At 44.1% G+C, this 19,811-nt stretch overlaps 3 protein-coding genes across 3 annotated transcripts; 1 reads left to right on the top strand and 2 right to left on the bottom strand.

The window, feature by feature from the left end:
- Positions 1 to 7,381: 7,381 nt before the first annotated feature.
- LOC6897656 (uncharacterized) lies at positions 7,382 to 8,435 on the bottom strand. Its single transcript, XM_002137759.3, has one exon. It carries the CDS (start codon positions 8,402 to 8,404, stop codon positions 7,787 to 7,789), a length of 618 nt encoding a protein of 205 aa, XP_002137795.2. The 5' UTR covers positions 8,405 to 8,435; the 3' UTR covers positions 7,382 to 7,786.
- A 69-nt stretch (positions 8,436 to 8,504) lies between these two features.
- Positions 8,505 to 11,579, bottom strand: LOC6897657 (band 7 protein AGAP004871-like). Its single transcript, XM_015182443.2, has 6 exons — positions 11,359 to 11,579; positions 11,146 to 11,296; positions 10,717 to 11,079; positions 10,478 to 10,643; positions 9,589 to 10,408; positions 8,505 to 9,510 (listed from the first exon to the last, which is right to left on the bottom strand). The coding sequence occupies exons 1-5, from the start codon at positions 11,549 to 11,551 to the stop codon at positions 9,620 to 9,622; spliced, it is 1,662 nt and encodes a 553-aa protein (XP_015037929.2). The 5' UTR covers positions 11,552 to 11,579; the 3' UTR covers positions 8,505 to 9,510; positions 9,589 to 9,619.
- Positions 11,580 to 13,027: 1,448 nt separating this feature from the next.
- On the top strand, positions 13,028 to 15,297 carry ssp5 (short spindle 5). Its single transcript, XM_001359448.4, has one exon. It carries the CDS (start codon positions 13,162 to 13,164, stop codon positions 15,223 to 15,225), a length of 2,064 nt encoding a protein of 687 aa, XP_001359485.3. The 5' UTR covers positions 13,028 to 13,161; the 3' UTR covers positions 15,226 to 15,297.
- Positions 15,298 to 19,811: the final 4,514 nt, after the last annotated feature.

The following is a 19,811-nucleotide window of genomic DNA, read 5'->3' on the forward strand; positions in this document are numbered from 1 at the left end:
TTGACAGACTCTCTCCCGCTTAATGTTACAAAATTTGCATTTCATGCGGCTCCTCGCATTCTCCCCACCATTCAGCCCCATCATCATCATCATGATGGTCGTCGTCCTCGTCCTTGTCCTCCTCGACGGCGTCGTCATCTCTTCGTATTGTCAAGTCACGTAGCCAATTTCCAGGCAGGCTAAAGTCAATATGCCCCAAACCCAGATGACAGAGTTTTCCCTCAACTGCTCTTAAAGAGGAGGAACAAATTATAGACAAAGAGTATACTAACATACGTACATATATATGAACCGTTTACCAAACGATGTCTCATTGCAAGCGGAAACTTTGAAGGTCAGATAGTTTTGGCGGGTAATAATCCTTTAAACAATGTATTCATATGGTGAGCAGCCCTTTTATTGAATAGCTAAGCAGGGTGCGGAAGAACAGTCTCCACATTGTCCTACTCCTCAGAGTGCGTCTGCCTGACTGCTTTTAATATTCGCCAGATGAGACATTCGCTTCGATTCAAGAAGAGGAACAAATTATAGACAAGGAATACATTATATGAACGAGGATAATCCGTTTACCGAAGGATGTCTTATTGAAAAAGAAACTTGCCAACGGAAACTTTGAAGGTCGCTTATGCAGTTTGGTGTGGCAATAATCCTTTGAACAATGTATTCAAATGTGTGTGCAGCAGGGAATATAGAGTGGAAAAGTACCCACATTGTGCAGCCTCCTGAGGCTTTGCCACTTTTCTTCTTTGCCTCTGAGTAAAGTCAAAATACCCCAAAAACCAAGATGACATTGTGGCCTTCACTGTGACATATGGATATAAGAATATTCATAAAATCACAATAAAAAATGGTGTAGTTTATTTATTTGCAACAAATTTAAGAAAATGTTCCACATATTCCTCCAAGATTCCTTCTACAACTCTTCTGCGCCTCAGGCTGTCAATACGAGAATTGCAATTAGATATTTTGGAAAATCCGTCCATCTGAACTTTTTTAATTACTTTCACTTTGGCCGAAAACTTGCTGACGTCAGTCCAAGGCAATTTGTCCCAATAGAAGCAGCCACCTCTCCAAGGAGCCTTCTCCATTGACAGATGCCAAGAGCCGGACCAAACAAGGACCAAGAAAAAAGCAGAAACAAAAACAGTCTTAGAGATAGACGCATATTACACGGCCTTTTAATTTGAAACCGACTTGAATTGTGTTGACACAAGTACTCGGGCTAAATACGTATGTACTCGAAGGTATGTGTGTACGCCGGAGCGCTGGTCTTATTCAAAATGAATGAGATTAGACGCCACCAGCAGACAGACGGACGGGGGATCCCCATTCCGCCCACTTTATAAGCACAGCCGGAGGCGCCCATGTTCCGTTGTCAGAGCTGGAGACGCTTTCATGGTCATGCCACTCTGTGGGAGTCTCACACGAGGTGAGAACTCAAAGAAAACTCTCTTCATTTAATTAGTAAAGTGGCAAAAACAATTCAATATTGGATGAAATATCAAAATACTTGACCTACTTACCCATCGGCGATTTAATTAGCCCTAAAGGTAACAATTTACGTGCAGAATTTTTGAACTAAATTAAGTTTTATTGGAGTGGAGCAACAGCATATACTCGTACAGTCGTGTGTTCAAACGGTAACGAAGGATTAAAAACCATCAGTAGAGTTACTTATGGTTTATGTGAAGCGTTATTAATTTATGTTTTATTTGATGCGAAAGTTTTTTTCGTAGATAGATTGATAATGACTACATATGCATAGGTCCATCCATATAAATATGTATTCCAGCTATAAATAATAAAACATTAGCATTCAAATTGTGGATACCACAGATTATTTTATGATAGACTATATTATTTTATTTTTATTTATGATGCATTGTACTATATATGCACGCATTGAGCGAAAAGTGGCATAGTAAAATAGGGCCCAAACATATTAAAATTAAACAAGTGATTTTTAGATATATCACACCAAAAATATTCATTTTAAACAGGAAGTATACTTAATACTTACCACTACACTTTAATTTTAATATTTCCACTCTCTGGGAAAATATAATGCCATCTAAGTGTAAATATTAAAATGTCAGGCCATTCACTCGGTGTATTTAATATTACCTACAAATAGAGAGCAAATGCATCACATTTACATTTGATATACATAATATTAATAATTTAATACAATTTTCGTTAATTTCCCAAATTTTTACAAAAACGCTGTGTTTCTGTTTCCATCTTTGGATATACTACTCTTTACGATCAAACAAATTCAAATTTCTCAAAAACTGGGAACAGTCATAGCCCAAACGGTTAACATGGGAACACATTGTGAGAACAGACATGCGCACTCCCTGATGGGAACAGCATGCAACAGTTTGCCTCTAAAAATCAAAACACAAAATCAGCGAAACTCATCCGAAATGCCGAATTGAAATAGGAATGGAAACGAAATACATACGCCCGAGAACTGTGTTGCAGATGCTGGAACATGAAACGAACCATTGCCAGTCGGGGCTGTGGGGTTACATCATCAGGCAATGAAATTAAATGAGACCGTAGGATAGGACTCGAACTGAAGACCAGGAGCAATGAGTACATGCTGTCTGTGTGATCTCATTGTGGTTTTTGTGGTAGACATGACCAATCGAAACTTTGAATAAATATTGGAGGTGGATGCAAAGATATTAGCTGGATTAGCTAGAAATGGGCAACAAATAGATGGCTTTTTCTTCGCACAAGCCGGGGGTCCAACAACTGAAGGACTTCACGATAATCAGATAAGGCTTAACTACCACAAATGGTAGATAATTATATGTACGAGTAAGTGCAGAAAAATCAGATAACCGCTAAATCCTTTGAAAGTTATCACAGACTTAAAACATTTGTAAATTACCTTCACTTGCACTTCAATCGTATTCACTAGCTATTCAACGGTGTTTTTAGTTACTTTATTTATTTGTCGTTTTTGAATTTTATTTGAAACAATTTTATCGATGCTTTATATCTCATTATTGATGGCTTGCGGAGAGAAAAAAATTAAGGACAAAGAACAAAACTTTTCTGCGGGCGGCACAAAACTGAGAGGAGTCGTAACCTCAAAGTTGGTTGCACTTTTGTTTGAATTTTCTTGGCTCTTTCATGCTCCTGTGGCCGCGTAAAGTTTCCTATGCCCTTTCAGAGGGTATTAGAACTTACCTTAGAAGTTTGCCACGCAAAAGAGAATTTATTTCATGTTATTTCCTGTCTTTTATATTCTTTTCCAAGGAGAAATAGATCTTACGTCTTAGTGTTCTATAGTTTTATCAAAACTAAACACAATGTCACAAAGGATATTCAAGGGTATTCAAGGTTCAACGCCTCGAACTTCGCATATAACCTTTCTATACCGTTTTTTCCAGGATCTGTCTCTCTGTGACTTTTTATATGGGAGTGCGGATGGCGTATGAGTACCCCTTTGCCCTTCAGTGGCAGCTGCTTTAAAACTTTTGATGCTCTTCATACATATGCTACATGTGTACTTTTAAGAGCCGTCGGATGAACTTTCCCCCCGTCTAGCAGGAAAGGGTGGGCTTGGGCTTGGGCCTGGGCTTGGAGATGTTATATGTGGTCGGTGGGTGCCCGTGGGGCAGGGACCTGTCTGTCAAAGTTTTAATGTGTGGCTGCCTAATTTGCTGTGAAAACTGATTTGCACACAATCAAGAAGGTTGTTGAGTTTCTGTCTCTTGTCGCAACTCCCCGACTGAGGTTACGGTTGTCACTGAGGCTGATTATTAACCATCATTAAATTGTTTAATTATTCTCTATGGCTTGTTGTGCTGTGTCTTGTGGATTAATTATGTCAGTCGAATGTTTACAAAAGCCCCATGAATTTGCATGATATCCATTTAATTAACAATTACAAAGTGAGCTCATTTAATCAATGCTCCAAATAATTAATAGAACACACAGAAGCTTCCATTGTTTTGCTCGACATTTGATGCACTTTGTAGTTTGCTGGTCAGAGTGGAAAAACCAGCGGGAATTATATGGTTTAGTATTTTGACAGTGGTTTTAGGTACATCTTTTTTTGTGGTACCCTCTTTGATGGACAATAACTGCAAATATATGCAATTTCAAGAATTCTAAAGCCTAAAATTTCTTGGTGTGGGATATCGGTCCTGGTAAAAATCTATACAGCCCTTGATATACCCTTGATTTCTGCGAGTATAGGGTATAACAAATTAACACGCCCTGCCACCTTCAAGTGTCTGACAGAAACGAAAGCAGAGCAAAGAGCAAGCTTCTCCTTCAGGTACGAAAGAGACAGCTTCAAATGGAATATTGCCAAAGCAACGCTGGGTCTGACGTTTCTTCTTTCACATTCTTTCCCACTTTCCCTCTACTTTCCTTTCCTTTCCTTCTGTTTGTCGTCGCTGCTTATTACGTTTATTTGCATTGCTTTATCCGCGGGCGCGACAAAGTACCAAGGAGGGCTGATTGCAAATAAAGGAGCTAAAAAAGTGTAAAAAAGTAAAGTCGTTTCAAAGTGAATATTGGGATAAAATATACCATCAAATAATAGGTACAGAAATATAACAATGGCATTTACCATATAAAAACGCATGTCGCAGAACTCAATTCCATTTGACATAGCAATTTCTACGCGACTAAAACCGCATCAAACAATATCTGAACCACACATCTATGTGCATACTCGTAAACCCATATAAACCCATATCAATTGTTTGCTTTATATCTTGTCAAATGGCGCTTTTCCAACAGAAACACAAACAGATAAAGCAGAGCTCAATGTTATTTAATATTCAATCAAATCTAAAATTCATATTTACCGAATGTTCCACCGATTGCCACATTATGCGCCTTGAATTGATATCTCCCACGATGGCTTACACGACTGTCCGGACCTGGATCTGCTGAATTATGCAGTCCTTGTGGTTGCTTTGCCTCTGATAAACTTGAATGAAAATTAGTTGTACAATCTGCTCCAGTCCATGCCGATGTCCACTTTAAAGCCAACACAGCTGACCCCTGAATATGTAATGAGGAAGTATTGTGTGGGCGGGTCCGAGGGTAGGAATAAATAAACGACGAGCCATCGTAAATTCCTAGACTATGGACAAGGGCCAGGGCCAGATTATTAATATTTTCCATATCGCTTTTGTGCGATTTAATACTTTGTTTGAGTTCTTCAAAAGTGAGACCCCCAGATCCACACAATACCCCCCATATAGCGCCACCAGGGCCAACTGTGGGCGAATGGGCGAGTTACAACAATGGCCGGTTGATGATTGCAGCCGGCGCAAGGGCATAAAATAAATCAACTCGAAGACTGAGTCCGAGACCGGGACCGAGCCGAGAATAAAACTCAACGTCCACATGCAGACCACATCTTCAGTAATGAAGGGTGGACGTGAGGAAAACATATGCCCATCCTACTCCGAGTCGACGGTTCCTGTGCCAGTCTCAATCCAACAAAGAACCATCTACAGCTGGCTCCAACGCTCAAATATATGGAGGGGTACGACAAGTCGGGAGTGGCCAGCAGGCCCTCAATCCCCAGACTCCCACTAACAATGGCAGGGGTCGGTGCAGGCTGGCTTAATGAGTGTAAGCCACAAAATCAACGAGTTAAATCGAGTAAAGAATGAAGCTGGAGCATGAAAGCACTACACGGAGAGAAAGTTTTCAATATTTTAGAAATACTTCTAAAAGCTAGAGAGGAAACTCTTCAAATGCCAGCTCGAAGCTATGGTTGATATTTTAAAAAGAAAAAAAGTTCTTCTAAAATACTCTCGGCGAATACATTTCCTCAGGGAAGTTCCACATTGTTTGGCAATCTGGTAATTGGCTTAAACCACGATAAAATACGAGTGCTCTGTTCAAATATCAAAGAAATTCCTGCATTTCATACATATCCTCGAGATTCTCATAGAGCGTCGGTTAAGTGACATTGGGAGAGTGGAATGTTGAGGCAATTAGCGACTCGGAAGGCTTATGTCTCCAAGAATGGAATAAAATTAATATAATCTGCATACTTAGGTAGAACTCAATTTCACTTCAAGAGCTCAAGAAATGTATTAGTGAGCGTAAATAATTAGTGTTGAATTCTACAATCAGTTGATTGATTTGATAAATAAATTTGTTGAGCCATCAAATGGATTGGAATGGAATTCTAATTGGATATCTGAAGAGGAGGTGCAAATATTGTAACGAAGATTAATTATTACATCAATAAGTATGAGTATTGAATTGTGTAGCGCTTGTAGAAATTGTGCAGTCAGAAATAACGAACCAAAAGGGTTGACAGAACCAGAACCAGAACCAGAAAGAGGCCTCAACTCGTTTGTGGTCTGCGGCCGGTTGATTTACGACGACAGACTGTCATAATGTCGCATTCGCAAATTGTTAATAAAGCTGGAATGGAATTGACATTAAAGGCAGACACGCAGGAAGGCAGCAAATCAATTTGTCAATAGCAATCAATGCGTTTTTAAAGCACTAAAGCGGGAAAGGAAAGCGCTGCCAACCCGTTAAACTTTTAATTCCATTTTGGACATCGAGACCGACCGACAAATAAATCAAAGTCAGCCAAGGGTCTCGCTCGGGAGCGGCAGCTGCATGAATCGAATGAATTAAAAGTACCAACAGACAGACAAACAAACAAACAGTGGGACAAACAAACATATTCGTATATATATATATATATATATACATATATATGTACCTATGTACATATAGGAAAAGTTTTCAATTTCGTTACAGTTGCGGCCGTGATTTAAATGCCCCAACTGCTGCTACTGCAGAATATACGAGCTCTTTGGGTCTGGGTCTGGGTTCTGGGTTCTGGCCGTCCGGGTCGACGGCTCCCCTACCAAATCCGCAAATAAATTCAATGAAATATAAAAGAAAATCACATAAATTTTTCGCTGGCATCCATAATTTGAACAATCATTTAGACATAACATAAATATAAATGCATTTTGTCTAAATTGTTTGCTACAATTTCGATTTGAAAGTGTGTGCATTCGATTGAAATTAAATGCAATTGTTTTTTTATGGCCAATTCTGTGCTCTCTGACCCTTCGTCAGACTTCATACCGCCTTCACTCCTCTGCGGATGCCCTCCCAGGCGGGCGATAAACCATAGTCTATGGATTTTTAAAAATGGCTTGCATTTGAGATTAACGACATTCGCCGTATTTATAGGCAAAATGTTGATACGCTGCCAGGGACAACACTTGGCCAAGCCACTTTGGTGGGGTCACATTGGTCGTGCACAGTGCACGAGATGTCTGATGTGTGTGTGCATCCTACAGTGGGCCATACCTGGTGAATTTTGCCTAAAAGGTTTTCAATTGAAACCTGTTTAATTTGATTCAATTATTAATACAAAACCCAAGTGAAATTTTATTGTGATTATCGAAAGAACAAATAATATGTTAGGTCCACTGTAAATCTGCTTGAATATTTATTTGTTTTTGTGTGTTTGCCGCTTGCACTCTTTTGGCTCGACTTTCTCTTCCCCGTTTGTTGGCGGCACACAAGCAAAACGAAACAAGAAACAAGACCAAAGACCGACAAAAAAATCGACGAACAAAAAGGGAGCAAATCGGGGCGGAACGGAACACATTTCATAAATCTTCTCCCCGATTGAGCACAGCTACGACAGTTTTCGAATTTGTTGGTGTTATTTTGCTGTGCTTTTTCCCGTTTCTCCTGCTTTATTTTTCCGCTAGTTTGAAATGCTTAGCAGCCCTCTGGACTCTTCCTTGCCGTCCTTCTACCGGCAAAAATTATCTGCTTTCCATCTTATATTACGCTGCTCTTGCCTGCGATATGACGTCCTCGAGATGTTGTCCTTATTGGACAGGTTGCAGCTGCCCGCTATACAGAGTCCACAGGGACTCCTGGAAGCGGACTCCCCAGGATAGGCACGCTTTAACGGATTACGCAGTATTGATACTTCTGACGACGACTTCTTGCATTGCATTGTCCCCGACTGAGAACATTGCCGACAAGGCGTAGCCGGAGTTTGCCGGAAGGTAACCACTAGTATCCACACTACGTACATCATCAGGATAAGGACAACGCACAATACTGTGGCCAGTAAAATGTAGCGAAGGATTCTGTAGGGTGCCCAAATAGGAGCTGATTCGGACGTTGACTCCAACGACTCTTCTACCAGACGACCCACCTCCCGCCGCAGCTTGTGGCAGTCGAAGGCGGACATATAGTTGACCACGGCCTTGTAGGGCGATGGAGGCTCGTCCGGCCACCAAGCGTCCCAAAGGGCTGACTCCTCCGCATCCGGCAGCAGGCTGCTGCAGTGGGCGCACACCTCCGTCATCCAATCCTGGCACTCACGACAGGCCAGGTCTATCTTGCATGCAGGATTCATTTTGTATATTTTATATATTTTTATTAAATACTTGTAACAGTAGTTTTATTTTTCCAAGCTTGCTTTGTTTTACAGAACGAAAGTGTAGACTGAAAGCACCACAGGAGGGTAATATTTATAATTTTGGACTTTAATCTCTTGTCAAATTTATGATGACCGTTCTAAGGAGCTTTCACTGTGTAGCATTGTGTCTTAAATCATGAATCGAACCTTCTGATTGGCCAAATTGGCCCACCGGATTTTGTATTTCTTCAAGGGCAAACCGGCTGTCCTGCTCCGATTGTTGACCAAACAGCCGTGGGGTGAGGTAGACATTCCAGTTGTGTTATCATAGGCTCCTCTGGACGATTCTTTAGACACTCGACTGCTTGATTCTGACAATGATGATGATCCTGTACCTGTTCCAATAGTAGACGTTGTGTTTGCTCTGGAGGATTCCTTAGATACTCGAATGCTTGTTTCTGTCAATGATGATCCTGTTCCTGCTCCCGGTCCACTTCCCGGTCCCGTTCTCGCATTCATTGTGCTTTGAGTGATCGTTTTCGAATCGCTGGTGATGCGCTCCGACTCGAAGCGAAGATGGAAAGGCGCCATCCGGTCCAATCCCATATAATAGCTTTTTGACAGTCGTGGGGATCTGAGCTGCGGCAATGATAGAAAGCTGCTCCACTTCGGTTTGCTGGACAAGGACGTGCGGCTTTTCTTCTTTTTGTTTAAGACGCGACCTGCGGACTTTCTTGCCGCAGTAGATTGACCTCCTTCCTGTCGAGCCCTTCGGCCCTTAGTATTCTGCACAGGCTCTGCCAGCAGACAGCTTCGGGAGATCAGCCAGATCCAGAAGGCAATCACAAACAGCAAAAAGGACAGCATCAGACCCAATACCATGGGACTGACCTCGAACTCTTCACTCTTCAGAGCCTCGAAGTCCACATCCGATGCAACTGGACTCTGCTCTGTTGCCCAACCAACAAATATTTTATTCAGATCCGACATATTTGGGATAACTATATAATATACTACTATATCGAAAAGATTTTGATTCGTTTGAATGGAAAGAAAGCGACACCAGCTTATATGACACTAGCTTCATGGGTTCCTTGCTAAAACTAAAATCGAACATGATATGTTAATACAAATTGTACTTTATTTGCCATTCCTTTGCCGGTGCTCATATGTATATTTACATTAGGTATTTATGTCAATCCGATTAAATAACTAATAAACGTCCCAAGGATTCCAGGGCGGTGCTGAAGGCGCAGACGGAGGAGGAGGAGGCGGCGGAGGAGGCGGAGGGGGAGGTGGCGGCGGTCTCGGCGGAGGAGATCGCGATAAACTAACTTTAATATTTGTATCAGGTTCATCTTCTTTCTCGGGAATTATGGAATAGTAACTGATTTCATTTCCAGCTTGGCGCTGCCGGTGCTGATCAGCTGCGGGCCTGGTTGGAGGATCAGTTTCACTCTCGATTCTTGTATTGGGTTGTCTAGAATATGGCGAAATAAGACGTGTAAGCCTCGATGCTATTCTGCTACTATTACCATATCTATTATCATTTTCAGCTACCGCCGCTGTTTCTACTTTCCTTTCGTTGTTACTATCTCCCTCACTACTCTTGATATCATTCTCCACTCCTGTTTGTTCATGTAGCGATTCTGCATCCTCACCTTTTCGTTCCTGCATAGATCCTGGAATTTCAGCTTTCCGTTCCGTTTCTTCCCGCTTCTGTGTGTTACTCGTTTCTGGTTCCTCTCCACTCTCCCCGAAACGTAGGTCTTCGGGGAGATTTGCTGGCTCTGTGATTATCACCTTCGGGGTGAAGTCTCCAAAGTGATCAAAATCTGAGGTCTGGTTCTCCCCACCGCCATCTGTTCCATCCGGCTTTTGATTGCTTTTAGAGGATCCTTCCACGGTGCCAAACGCTGTCATCACATCCATGGGGAATGGAAAAATAATCGTGCATCTATGTTCTGCTGCAATTCCGGTAAGAATTTGTAGATGTCTTAGCTAAAATACAGAAAAAGGCTCAGAGATAGAGATACAGAGATATGAAGTAAGGCATAAATGTGGCCCCACCTGCAGGGTGATCTTGTTCTGTGACATCACATCGGATGCCTCCTTCAGAGCCTGCGAGGCATTGCGCTCGCCCTCGGCTGAAATGATCTTGGCCCGCGCCTCCCTAATTGCCTCTGCCTCACTGGCCAATGATCGCTGCATAGAAACTGGTAGACTGATGTCCATCCTATGGAATCATAGCACAAGATAATCAGTGAAAGATGAGCCGAGGATCAGGGAGAATTATTGGGTTGACTTACACGTCCACTCTCTCCACTCGCACTCCCCATCGTTCCGTGATATCATCGGCGGCAACCTGGATCTCCTTGGAAAGGGTGTCTCTCGAGGTGAGAAGGGTATGGAGCGGCTTGGCACCGACTATGTGCCGCAGTGTGGTCTGGGCTATCAACACGGTGGCTTCCCGGGCATCATCCACCTGAATGAGGGCATCCATGGGATCTTTGATGCAGAAGTACAGCACTGCGTCCACGGAAATCGTCACCGAGTCCCTGGTGAGGATGTCCTGAGAGGGCACCTCGGTCGCAAAGGTGCGTAGATCTACCATGACATAGGAGTCGATGCACGGCAGAGTCCACACGAGGCCAGGGCCCCTGACGCCCTTCCTTGAGACAGAGCAGGGTATGCGGCTATGGGGATGGAAAGAAACCCAAATATCTGTTGATCCTCACCTGACGCGACCCAGTCGGAAGATCAGCACCCGATGGTTCTCCCTTACCACAATCAGGCACAAGAAGATCGACAGGGGAAATGTGATGACCACAAGCAACAATGACAGGCAGACGGCTATCTGCTCGAAGCCCGAATTTTTGTCATCCTCGGCTGGAAAAGATCTCAGACGATAAGGATGGAAGCTAGTAGATGGGTTGGACGGATTCCCTTACTGGTTGTAATGTATCTGGATGGCTTAACCCGTGGACCTAGGATGGGCTCAGGATCGGGAGGCCCCTGAGGTGGTTCGTCCGGCCTCTTGAATGGTCGCGGGTCTGGTGATGTTGGAGGATCATCATCAGTATCAGCCCATCGAATATCCCGACCAGGGGGTGTCCCATTATTTGGCTTTGTAGGATAACTCATTACAAAGAATTTGTTCAATTGAATTTTTCTGAAGGGAATTTCAAAAAAGAACAGCTGAATTGATCAGTAAATTCAAGGATCAAAACCTCCAAATCAGTTTATTTCGTCACACTTTATTGAAATCGCAGAGCTTAAAATTTCGCCAATTTAATTATTTGCATATTTATGCGATCCAAAAGTAACGCAAAACTGGAAAATTTATTCGGAATTGCATTTTTGATGCAACTTTGTTGAATAGTAAACTTTTCCAGCACAAATAAATAAAAATATCCCCGAAAAAAATAGAGAAAAATATGCGGGACGGTCAAAAATTGTGCGAGAGTCCATCCACAGAGAAAATAAGGAAAAAATTGAGAGGCGGAAAATGAATAGAAGGGGGAAAAAACTTTATCACAGAACGAAGCTGACAAAAGTTCAGAGAGCTAAAGAAGGAAAACTTTTGTTTTCCCGCCTTTTCCCTTTGGTTTTTCTTTTTTCTTTATGAAGCGACAAACAAATGGCAACTGACCAGAGGAGAGGGATCCTAGAGCAGAGAGTCAAAAGGAGCGGGGTAATAACTTCGAAATGACTTTTGTTGCTTCTTTGTGGCAGCATCAGAAGCATCAGAAGGAGCAGTAGCAGCAGCAGCAGCAGAGTGGAAGTTGCAAGTTTTTTGTCACTCCGTGACCACATGTGCCAGGCCGGACCGAAAGTTTTCCTACCAGATTCCTGGCTGGGATGCCATCATAAAGTAATTTATGTGATTTGTCCCATTCTTCTGCGGAGAGGCCCCGCCTCGTTTTGCTCCTCTGCCCTCTCTGTCGCTGTCACCTCCTGCCACAATTTATCTGATTGCAAGTGCAGCGACATATGGTCCAGCCAGAGTCCCATGTCCAAGTCCGAGTCCAGCCAATTATCCTGGCGCGTCACATAGAAAATTACTCTATTATATTTTGCTCCGATGACGGATAAAGTTATTAGTCCCCAAGGAGGAGGCGGCGGCGCAGATGGGCCACCAGGACGGTCCCGGTATGAACTGCGAAACGGAGAGCAAATGAATGTCCAACCCAATACCAGGGCAAGCCCTCCGCAGATGAACTAATCCGTCATTGTCAGTTGTCAGGATGGGTAATGGAATCCTCGTATTGGTGGGAGCGGAACAAAAAACCAAAAAAGGAACGGAGAGGTTTGTAGGATGAAGTCCATTGAGTTGTGTGTCTGCCACTTGTTGAGTGTGTTGCATGGTGGCAAATTAATGGGATTCTCATGCAGATGGAGTTGCAGTTGCCTCAATCACTGTTGATTGCTGAGCGATAATTGAGGGTCGATCAAAGGATACATGCATATGTACATGTGGCTATGAGATTTATAGCTGGAATCGTGTGAAAGGGCATTTCTTAAGAGGATTCCTACTAAAAGAAAATTCTACAAAAGAATGATGAAGTCGCCTTATAATTTATCGATGTAAAATGTCATTTCACAAGTCATAAGAAATGAATTCAAACCATTTTAAACTTTCATTTTAAAAACATTACTTCGGAAAGCAGAAAACAAATTTTTTAGTTATTTTATTCAAATATTTTTTTAATTGATTCGAGGCGCAAAACAACCAACGAATCTTCCAGAACACAATGCCTATAGCGACGTGGTATACCGTTCTTTCCGACTTTCAGTTGGAAGCCCTGTACGATTTGGCCTACGCCATCAAGGATGATGCCGATGTGGGCACCACCGAGCGGACTAGAATCTGCCTCGCGAGGCTGGGTATAACGCCAATGCTGAAGCGTAGGCAGCTACAGAGCCTGGTCTATCTGAGCCGCAGCAGTGACCTTGCCTTCCTGTACTTTCTTCTGGAGGGCCACTACAAGTCGTGTCGGACACCTTTGACCTCAACCGAGCAGATCCTGATGTCCTGCATCATGTTTCTCGACCTGGAGATGACTTTCCGGGAGCTGGATCGTATCCTACCGCCGGGCTATGAGCCTCGCGTGAAAGAAGAGCAGACGCCACAGGTGTGTCTTCGGGTCGGGGCACCAAAGGAGCGCCAGAACTCGAAATCCAAGTCCTCGTACTTCCAGAAGCTGTCAAGACCAGGTCCAGCGAGGAATATGGATCGCTTCAGCTGTAAGCATAGCAGCCACGTGGTGTCGTTTCCCTTCTGGCCCCCGGGCCAAAAGGCCACATACAAAGTTAACGATGCGGACCGCTGGTTCGCCACCTACCAGTTCCAGCCGGTCAAGCGGGTGCTCCTGAAGGCAGTGTCCGACATTATGGACAAATACTGGAAGAAGTTGAGTCTGGGCGAGGTCATCGATCGAGACGCGTCTCTGTGCAAGAACCACGTGGAGGCTCTGCGCCAGGAGCAGCTCGTGAAGGATGAGATCGCGGTTAAGATCCGCGACCGTTGCCTCGACCTCGTGGATCTCGAAGTACGCGAGGATGTTCGCCTGAAGAAACGTGTGATCTCTCTTCTGGACAAGGACATTGAGGACTGTACGTTGCGTTGGAAGAAGCTTAAAGGATTGCAGTACACGCACGTGGATCTGGTCAGGCAAGAAGGAATTTTCAGCGGCAGACGCACAGTGTCCACACCCGCTTGCCCTGCCAAGATGAAGTACATGTGCCAGGAGGATGATATCAGACGTCTAGAGACGTTGAACACAGCCAGCGTACAGGTGATCACCGAAAAGAATCGCGTAAGGTCTATGGCCGGAGCGCGTGTATCCGATCCCGAGGAGGAGCCATGTCTACCCCTTGCCCCTGAGGGCACTGAGCTCGAACTGCCCAAGTGTTCACCACCACCACCAGTTGGTAAGAGTCCTAGGAAAGGCACGACCCGGTTCACGATAATGGAAAACGAGTTGGAGGACCTAGCGTGCTCGCCATGCAGGTTCTTCGAGGCAGCCAAGCTACACAAACCCTTCCTGTTCCACTACCAGGAAATATCACCCGATGCCCCAGAAAGTGAAAAGGTTATCGGAAGGCAGGTGCTCCGATCGCTAAGAGCTACCCCCGAAGATATGTCCGGCAGCGGGGAGAGCATGAAAGGGAGCTTCAATTATAGAGCACAGGTGGTCGAGACGATCGTTCAGTGCGCCAAGAGCATGTGGCTTGGCTCCCTGGAGGCCTATCAGCGGCAGTGGGAGAAGGAGAACACTCCATTGGGGCCCAATTGCACGCCGGACAAGACTAATCCCCTGTATTGGATCGACGAAATTAAGTACTTTGACCCCAACAACAGCAAGCTAATGGAGCGGCTGCGGCGGGATGCCTTCCGAGTCTTGCGCCGTGATCCCCGGCTGGTGTTCGCGGCCTTCCCCGACTCCTACAAGGCGGTGGTGGTGCAAGAGTGGGTCAAGCGCCGCTATGGCAAGGTCTACCATCACACGGAGGTCGAAGTCAATGCAAAGAAAGCGGAGCTAGCCTTCTTTGACGTGATTTCCCAGCAGAAAAATGCTCCCAGTGTCCAGAAGAAAGAACTCATGGGGGACTTCAAGTACAGCCAATCCGTCGAGCTGGTGGCCACGGCCAACAGACTGAGGAACGAGTACTATCATTTTCTCAACGAGAAGCTGCTACAGGAGACCCGTACCTGTTGGAAAGCCATGAGTCCACAGTTCCTAAAATCGCCGACTGTAAAGAGTTGCTTCTTTGCCTACCTACCCGCTCGTCATGCGGAAATGTTGCGTCGGTGAAGACGATTTTAAAACTGTTAAGCTATTATTAAACTTTAAAATTTTTTGTACGATAAACATTGGTAAACATTGTGAAGTTTTCTCTGTGCCTAGCACACCTCTAGCATAAAAAGCATAACCTTTCAGGGACTAATTTAAGTGTTTACCACTCAAGCAAGTAATTGAAACGGGCTCCAGCCGAAACTATGAATAACTATGAATAACTATTCAAACTAAATTGTATATCAAATATAAAAGAGGAAATTTAATTAATGAAGCGGCATACAAATAACAGGATAGCGTGGCATCGCGTCGCATGCTGTCCTACCGGACGAAAATTCATTGAAATTACCAAGCGTGAAATGAGCAGCTGTCGCAGGAGGACAAAAGAGACGACGAACAAGGCGAGTGGGGGATAGTCTTGTCGAGTCGTGTCCGGACATGCAAACTGAGGCTACGGCAGCGACTGGGACTGAGGCAGTTACGAAAGTACTGGCCAAACGAGGCAGGAGATGCGTTTCAATCAAAGTGAAGCTGTTGGTGAATGGTACAACCAATTAGGATCGGTAGACTGAGGAGACGTCAAACAAGGATGCACCTACGCTTACTTTGAACCTGCTGCTTGCTCGTTTAGCCAGTACCTAAGACAGCGACTGAGGCGAGACTGGGACACCAACAGCCTGAGATCTGAGCCTGAGCCTGAGACAGAAAGTGAATGGCAAATTTGAAATTTCATTAAATTTCTCTTTCTCGCTGTCTCTCTTTGTCCCTGTCTATTGTTAGGCGACGACAATGAATGGTGCGAAAGCAAATATTCTACATAGGAAATCGTAACAAAAAGACATTGGTTCAAAGATAAAGGTCAGAGGCCATGCGATACTCAATATTCTTGCGGCGCTTGCTGGTAACTCTGCAAACTTTCAAATAAATTCAATTTTGTCCCAACAAATGTAAGCAATTTAAGCAGTTTCTCTAGAACCATAAATTAATGTTGCATAAATCTAACTAAGGCCCGATGCGATGCGATGCGAGGCTTTTAATCCCCACAATCAGGCAAAGCGGCAGCATTGTTCCTTCAACATAAATCCCAAACATGCGATAAGTCCACGTCAGGCCGACCCGTGCGTACGTATACGGTATACGTATACGTTTTTTTGCAGCCGGAAGTGTCCAGACATTGGACTTCAAGGAACCCAAGCAACAAGCGACTAAAAGATAAAATCCCACTTTTTTCTTGCTCTGGCTCCGAATTTCATGAGGATTTGAGGGGTTCCCGTTCCAGTTTACGTTTCATACTACATGCGGAGGCGCTGCCCCTCCGTACGGATTGAACGCTCTTACTAAAGTGCATGAAAGTACAAATGCCGTGACAGGAGCCGTGAACGGGGGGGAATACGTAAATTTGCCAAGTGGGTAAAAATGTGAAAATGTGTTGGCATTAACAATGCCAAAGCTGAGCTTAGATAAAACGGCCATGTTACAGAGGATGTGGGGTAGAAGAAGTAGTACGGGATAGGAAAGATAGGAGAATAAGAAGAAGAAAACGAAGGGAAGATAGCTGGAAAACGTGAAGAGCAGGGAGAAGATAGAAGCAGGTGACTGGTCAGTCAAACGGTCCACTTCACATAATTCCCTTCAGCATGTGGAATGAATGGCCTTACAGGTACAGTGGGGGTGCCTTTACAGGTGCAGTGCGAGTGCCTTCCAGCTACAATGGGGAGTTAGTGTTAAAACATTCACTCAACGCAACGCCAGATTAAATGGCTGCTAAGCGCATAAAAACACACACACACGCACACATACAAAAACAGTAGCATACTTATGGGGAAGCTGGAGAAAAGAAAGCAGCTCAGCCGGAGAACAAACGCTTAAAGCAAGCAGTGGAGAAGCAGTAAACAACTGCCCGCTATCTGCTCGCACTGCTTGAGTGGTGTTAAGTGCTTGCTGGAGAGTAAGATTTGGTATTTTGGGAAACCGCCCATTCTTTCGACTAAGAGTCGAACTTTTGAAAACCGTAATCTCATTGTTTTGAGTCATTTGTGCTCCAAAATCCATCAATAAAATCCCGATCTTGTATGGACCCGGTCTTTAAGGAAATGCATATGGGCTTCTAGGCGCCCATGTAGAACATTGAGCGACACATGACTGGCAAAATGTCGTGTCTTCCCAGTTAGACATATTCCCCAAACCACCATGTTTTGGCCTTGACTTAATTTATGCTCAGCAGAAGGTTCCTGAATAATGTACATAAGCACATAAATTGGCCAACATGTGTGGCGATGCTCCACTGAGGCGTATAAATGTCTTGCTAATGACACTCTCCCTCCCGCACAAACATTTACCAGAAATCCAATTGTTATTTAAATTGCGTGTTGACTTTGCTTAAAGTCACACAGTTTTGAAAGGAATTCTGGGAAGAGAGCAGAAGATATAGCCATAGGGAGTGTGTGCTTTCCCCCTGCTAGACACAGACACAATTTATGCGATACGGATACGGATACGAATATGTGGGGTACGGTAACCAATGGGTGGAAAGAGACACAGGCACAGAAACAGACAAAGACAGACAGAGAAACAAAGTCAGCTGGAAAACCACTAACGAGCACATTTAGCCCCCAATTTTTTTGCTGCTCGGAATATACTTGTTTCGCCTAGTCCCATTCCCATTCTCATTCCCATTCATGTCTTCCACTTCATTCATTCTTGGGTTTCGTTTCTCCCTTTTCGGTTTTTGGTGTTTCTGCGGTGGCACCCTCAAAATGCATTTGCAGCTGCATGCGGTTGAGCGAAAGAGAGGCGGACGCTGGGGCAGACGGGCATGCGAGTGAGTGACCTTTTTTGCTCCCGTGTATTTGGCCTGATGGAGACCGACATCATTTGGGCAAAACGCGGGATATTTGCTTTCATTAGCGCGCGGCTAGACTTGACTTAGTACCAGAAACGTGGCTACACAATTGGTTTCATACTTTAAACCAATTTGTTTCCCAAACAGGAAACTAAGCTGGCTTAAAGCAGATATTAGGGACAACCTTTTGTTATTGCTATACGAAAGTTAGCCATAAGCGTGGCTCTTCATCAGAAACACTAAAAGAAGAATTCTTGGTTTGATTAGTTCCCAAGAATTAGCCAAATATTTCCCCAACGGCTTTAATCGGGAAAAACAGAAAAGAAATCAAGAATTCAACTAATACGGCACTAATTATTTTGTTGGTAGTCGCCGACACAAAAAAGAACCGTTATAAAAAAAGGAAATTGTTTTTTCCTAATTGGATTTTTCCAACAAAATCGTTAAATCGTATTTCATGTTAATTTGAAAATTCCCCAAAAACACCAAAAACAACCCATCGACCAACCATCCAACCAACCATCGAAAACCCCTCTGTACAGCCAACAAACTGTCGATGGGAATAAAATAAACCAATTTCCCATCGTCGCATTGCCGAAGGCTTCCGGTGGAGACCGACCCCGATCCGTGGGTTTTAGGGTTGCGGATGGAGGACCTGACCACAGACGCGGATGTGTGCCGAAATTTGGCATGAAAATGAACGCGAAAACTTTTGCCCCTGGTTCCACAGGCCCACAGTGCGGGGCCCAAAGTTGTGTAAATGTGCGGGATTTGAGTCGGAAAAACATAAATTTCAATATAGCCAAAATGTCACGCTTCCGCACCCGAAAAACCAGGCTGGCAAATTGAAATAGAAACAATTTGGAGCGGTTTTTCTGGGCCGCATTCGAGTATTTGCCGCCGCACGTTTTAACCCAATTTTTCCGGCTCGCCTGGCTCCCGGACCGGGACCACGTGGCTTTTAATTGAGCTCCGAGCGTCAGTCACATCTAATTATAATTGCCCACGATGGGGACCACGAATACGACTATGACTAGCACCAGGGCCAGGACCGAGAGGAGGACTAAACGAGGAGCCACTGCGAGTCTCTGCCTCTGTGGAGCAGGGAGCTCTGGCCAAAGCAATATTTCAATGCTATCTTGCCAGTCATCGTCACGTTCATGTTACCAGGTATTATCATCGGAAGCTTACCCTCCGTCTGCCGCCCTGCCCGCCCGACCACTCTGTCCTCCCGCCCTGCCACAGTCATCTCTCATCTCACTTCATGCCTCCTCTGGAAGCGACATGAAGGCGCGAGGCGGTGGCAAGAAGCCCGTAGCCGGCTTTTGTAACTGAAATTAGGAGCTCTTCGTGTTGGGTTCATTTTTCCATGTCAGATTTTGACACTTGTGCCGCGGCAGTCAAGGCGCTAAGTATAGTGCGTTGCGAAACTATAAAAACGTAATGAAAACGAGATGGCATCTATTATAAGAACAGATAATAATAGAGAGTGATAACTGTCACATTTAATGAGAGGAAACTCTTTCCTTATCTTTTCAGTCAATAATGTACCATCATAGTCATAGTCCCCAAAACGATTGATGTTATTTCCTTGTCATCTTTGTTATTAAAGTGTAAAACTAAGCTTCGACAATGCTTCAACATCAAATACTAAATATCCCTTTAAAGTTTCTTAAGCTCAAACTTTCTATTGAATTAAATTGTCGATCCGCACTGTAGGTATTTCCATTTCGCTACATTCGCCCCCTTTGGCACCCACACA

Source organism: Drosophila pseudoobscura, chromosome 2 (assembly GCF_009870125.1).
Source record: "Drosophila pseudoobscura strain MV-25-SWS-2005 chromosome 2, UCI_Dpse_MV25, whole genome shotgun sequence".
Taxonomy (NCBI): domain Eukaryota; kingdom Metazoa; phylum Arthropoda; class Insecta; order Diptera; family Drosophilidae; genus Drosophila; species Drosophila pseudoobscura.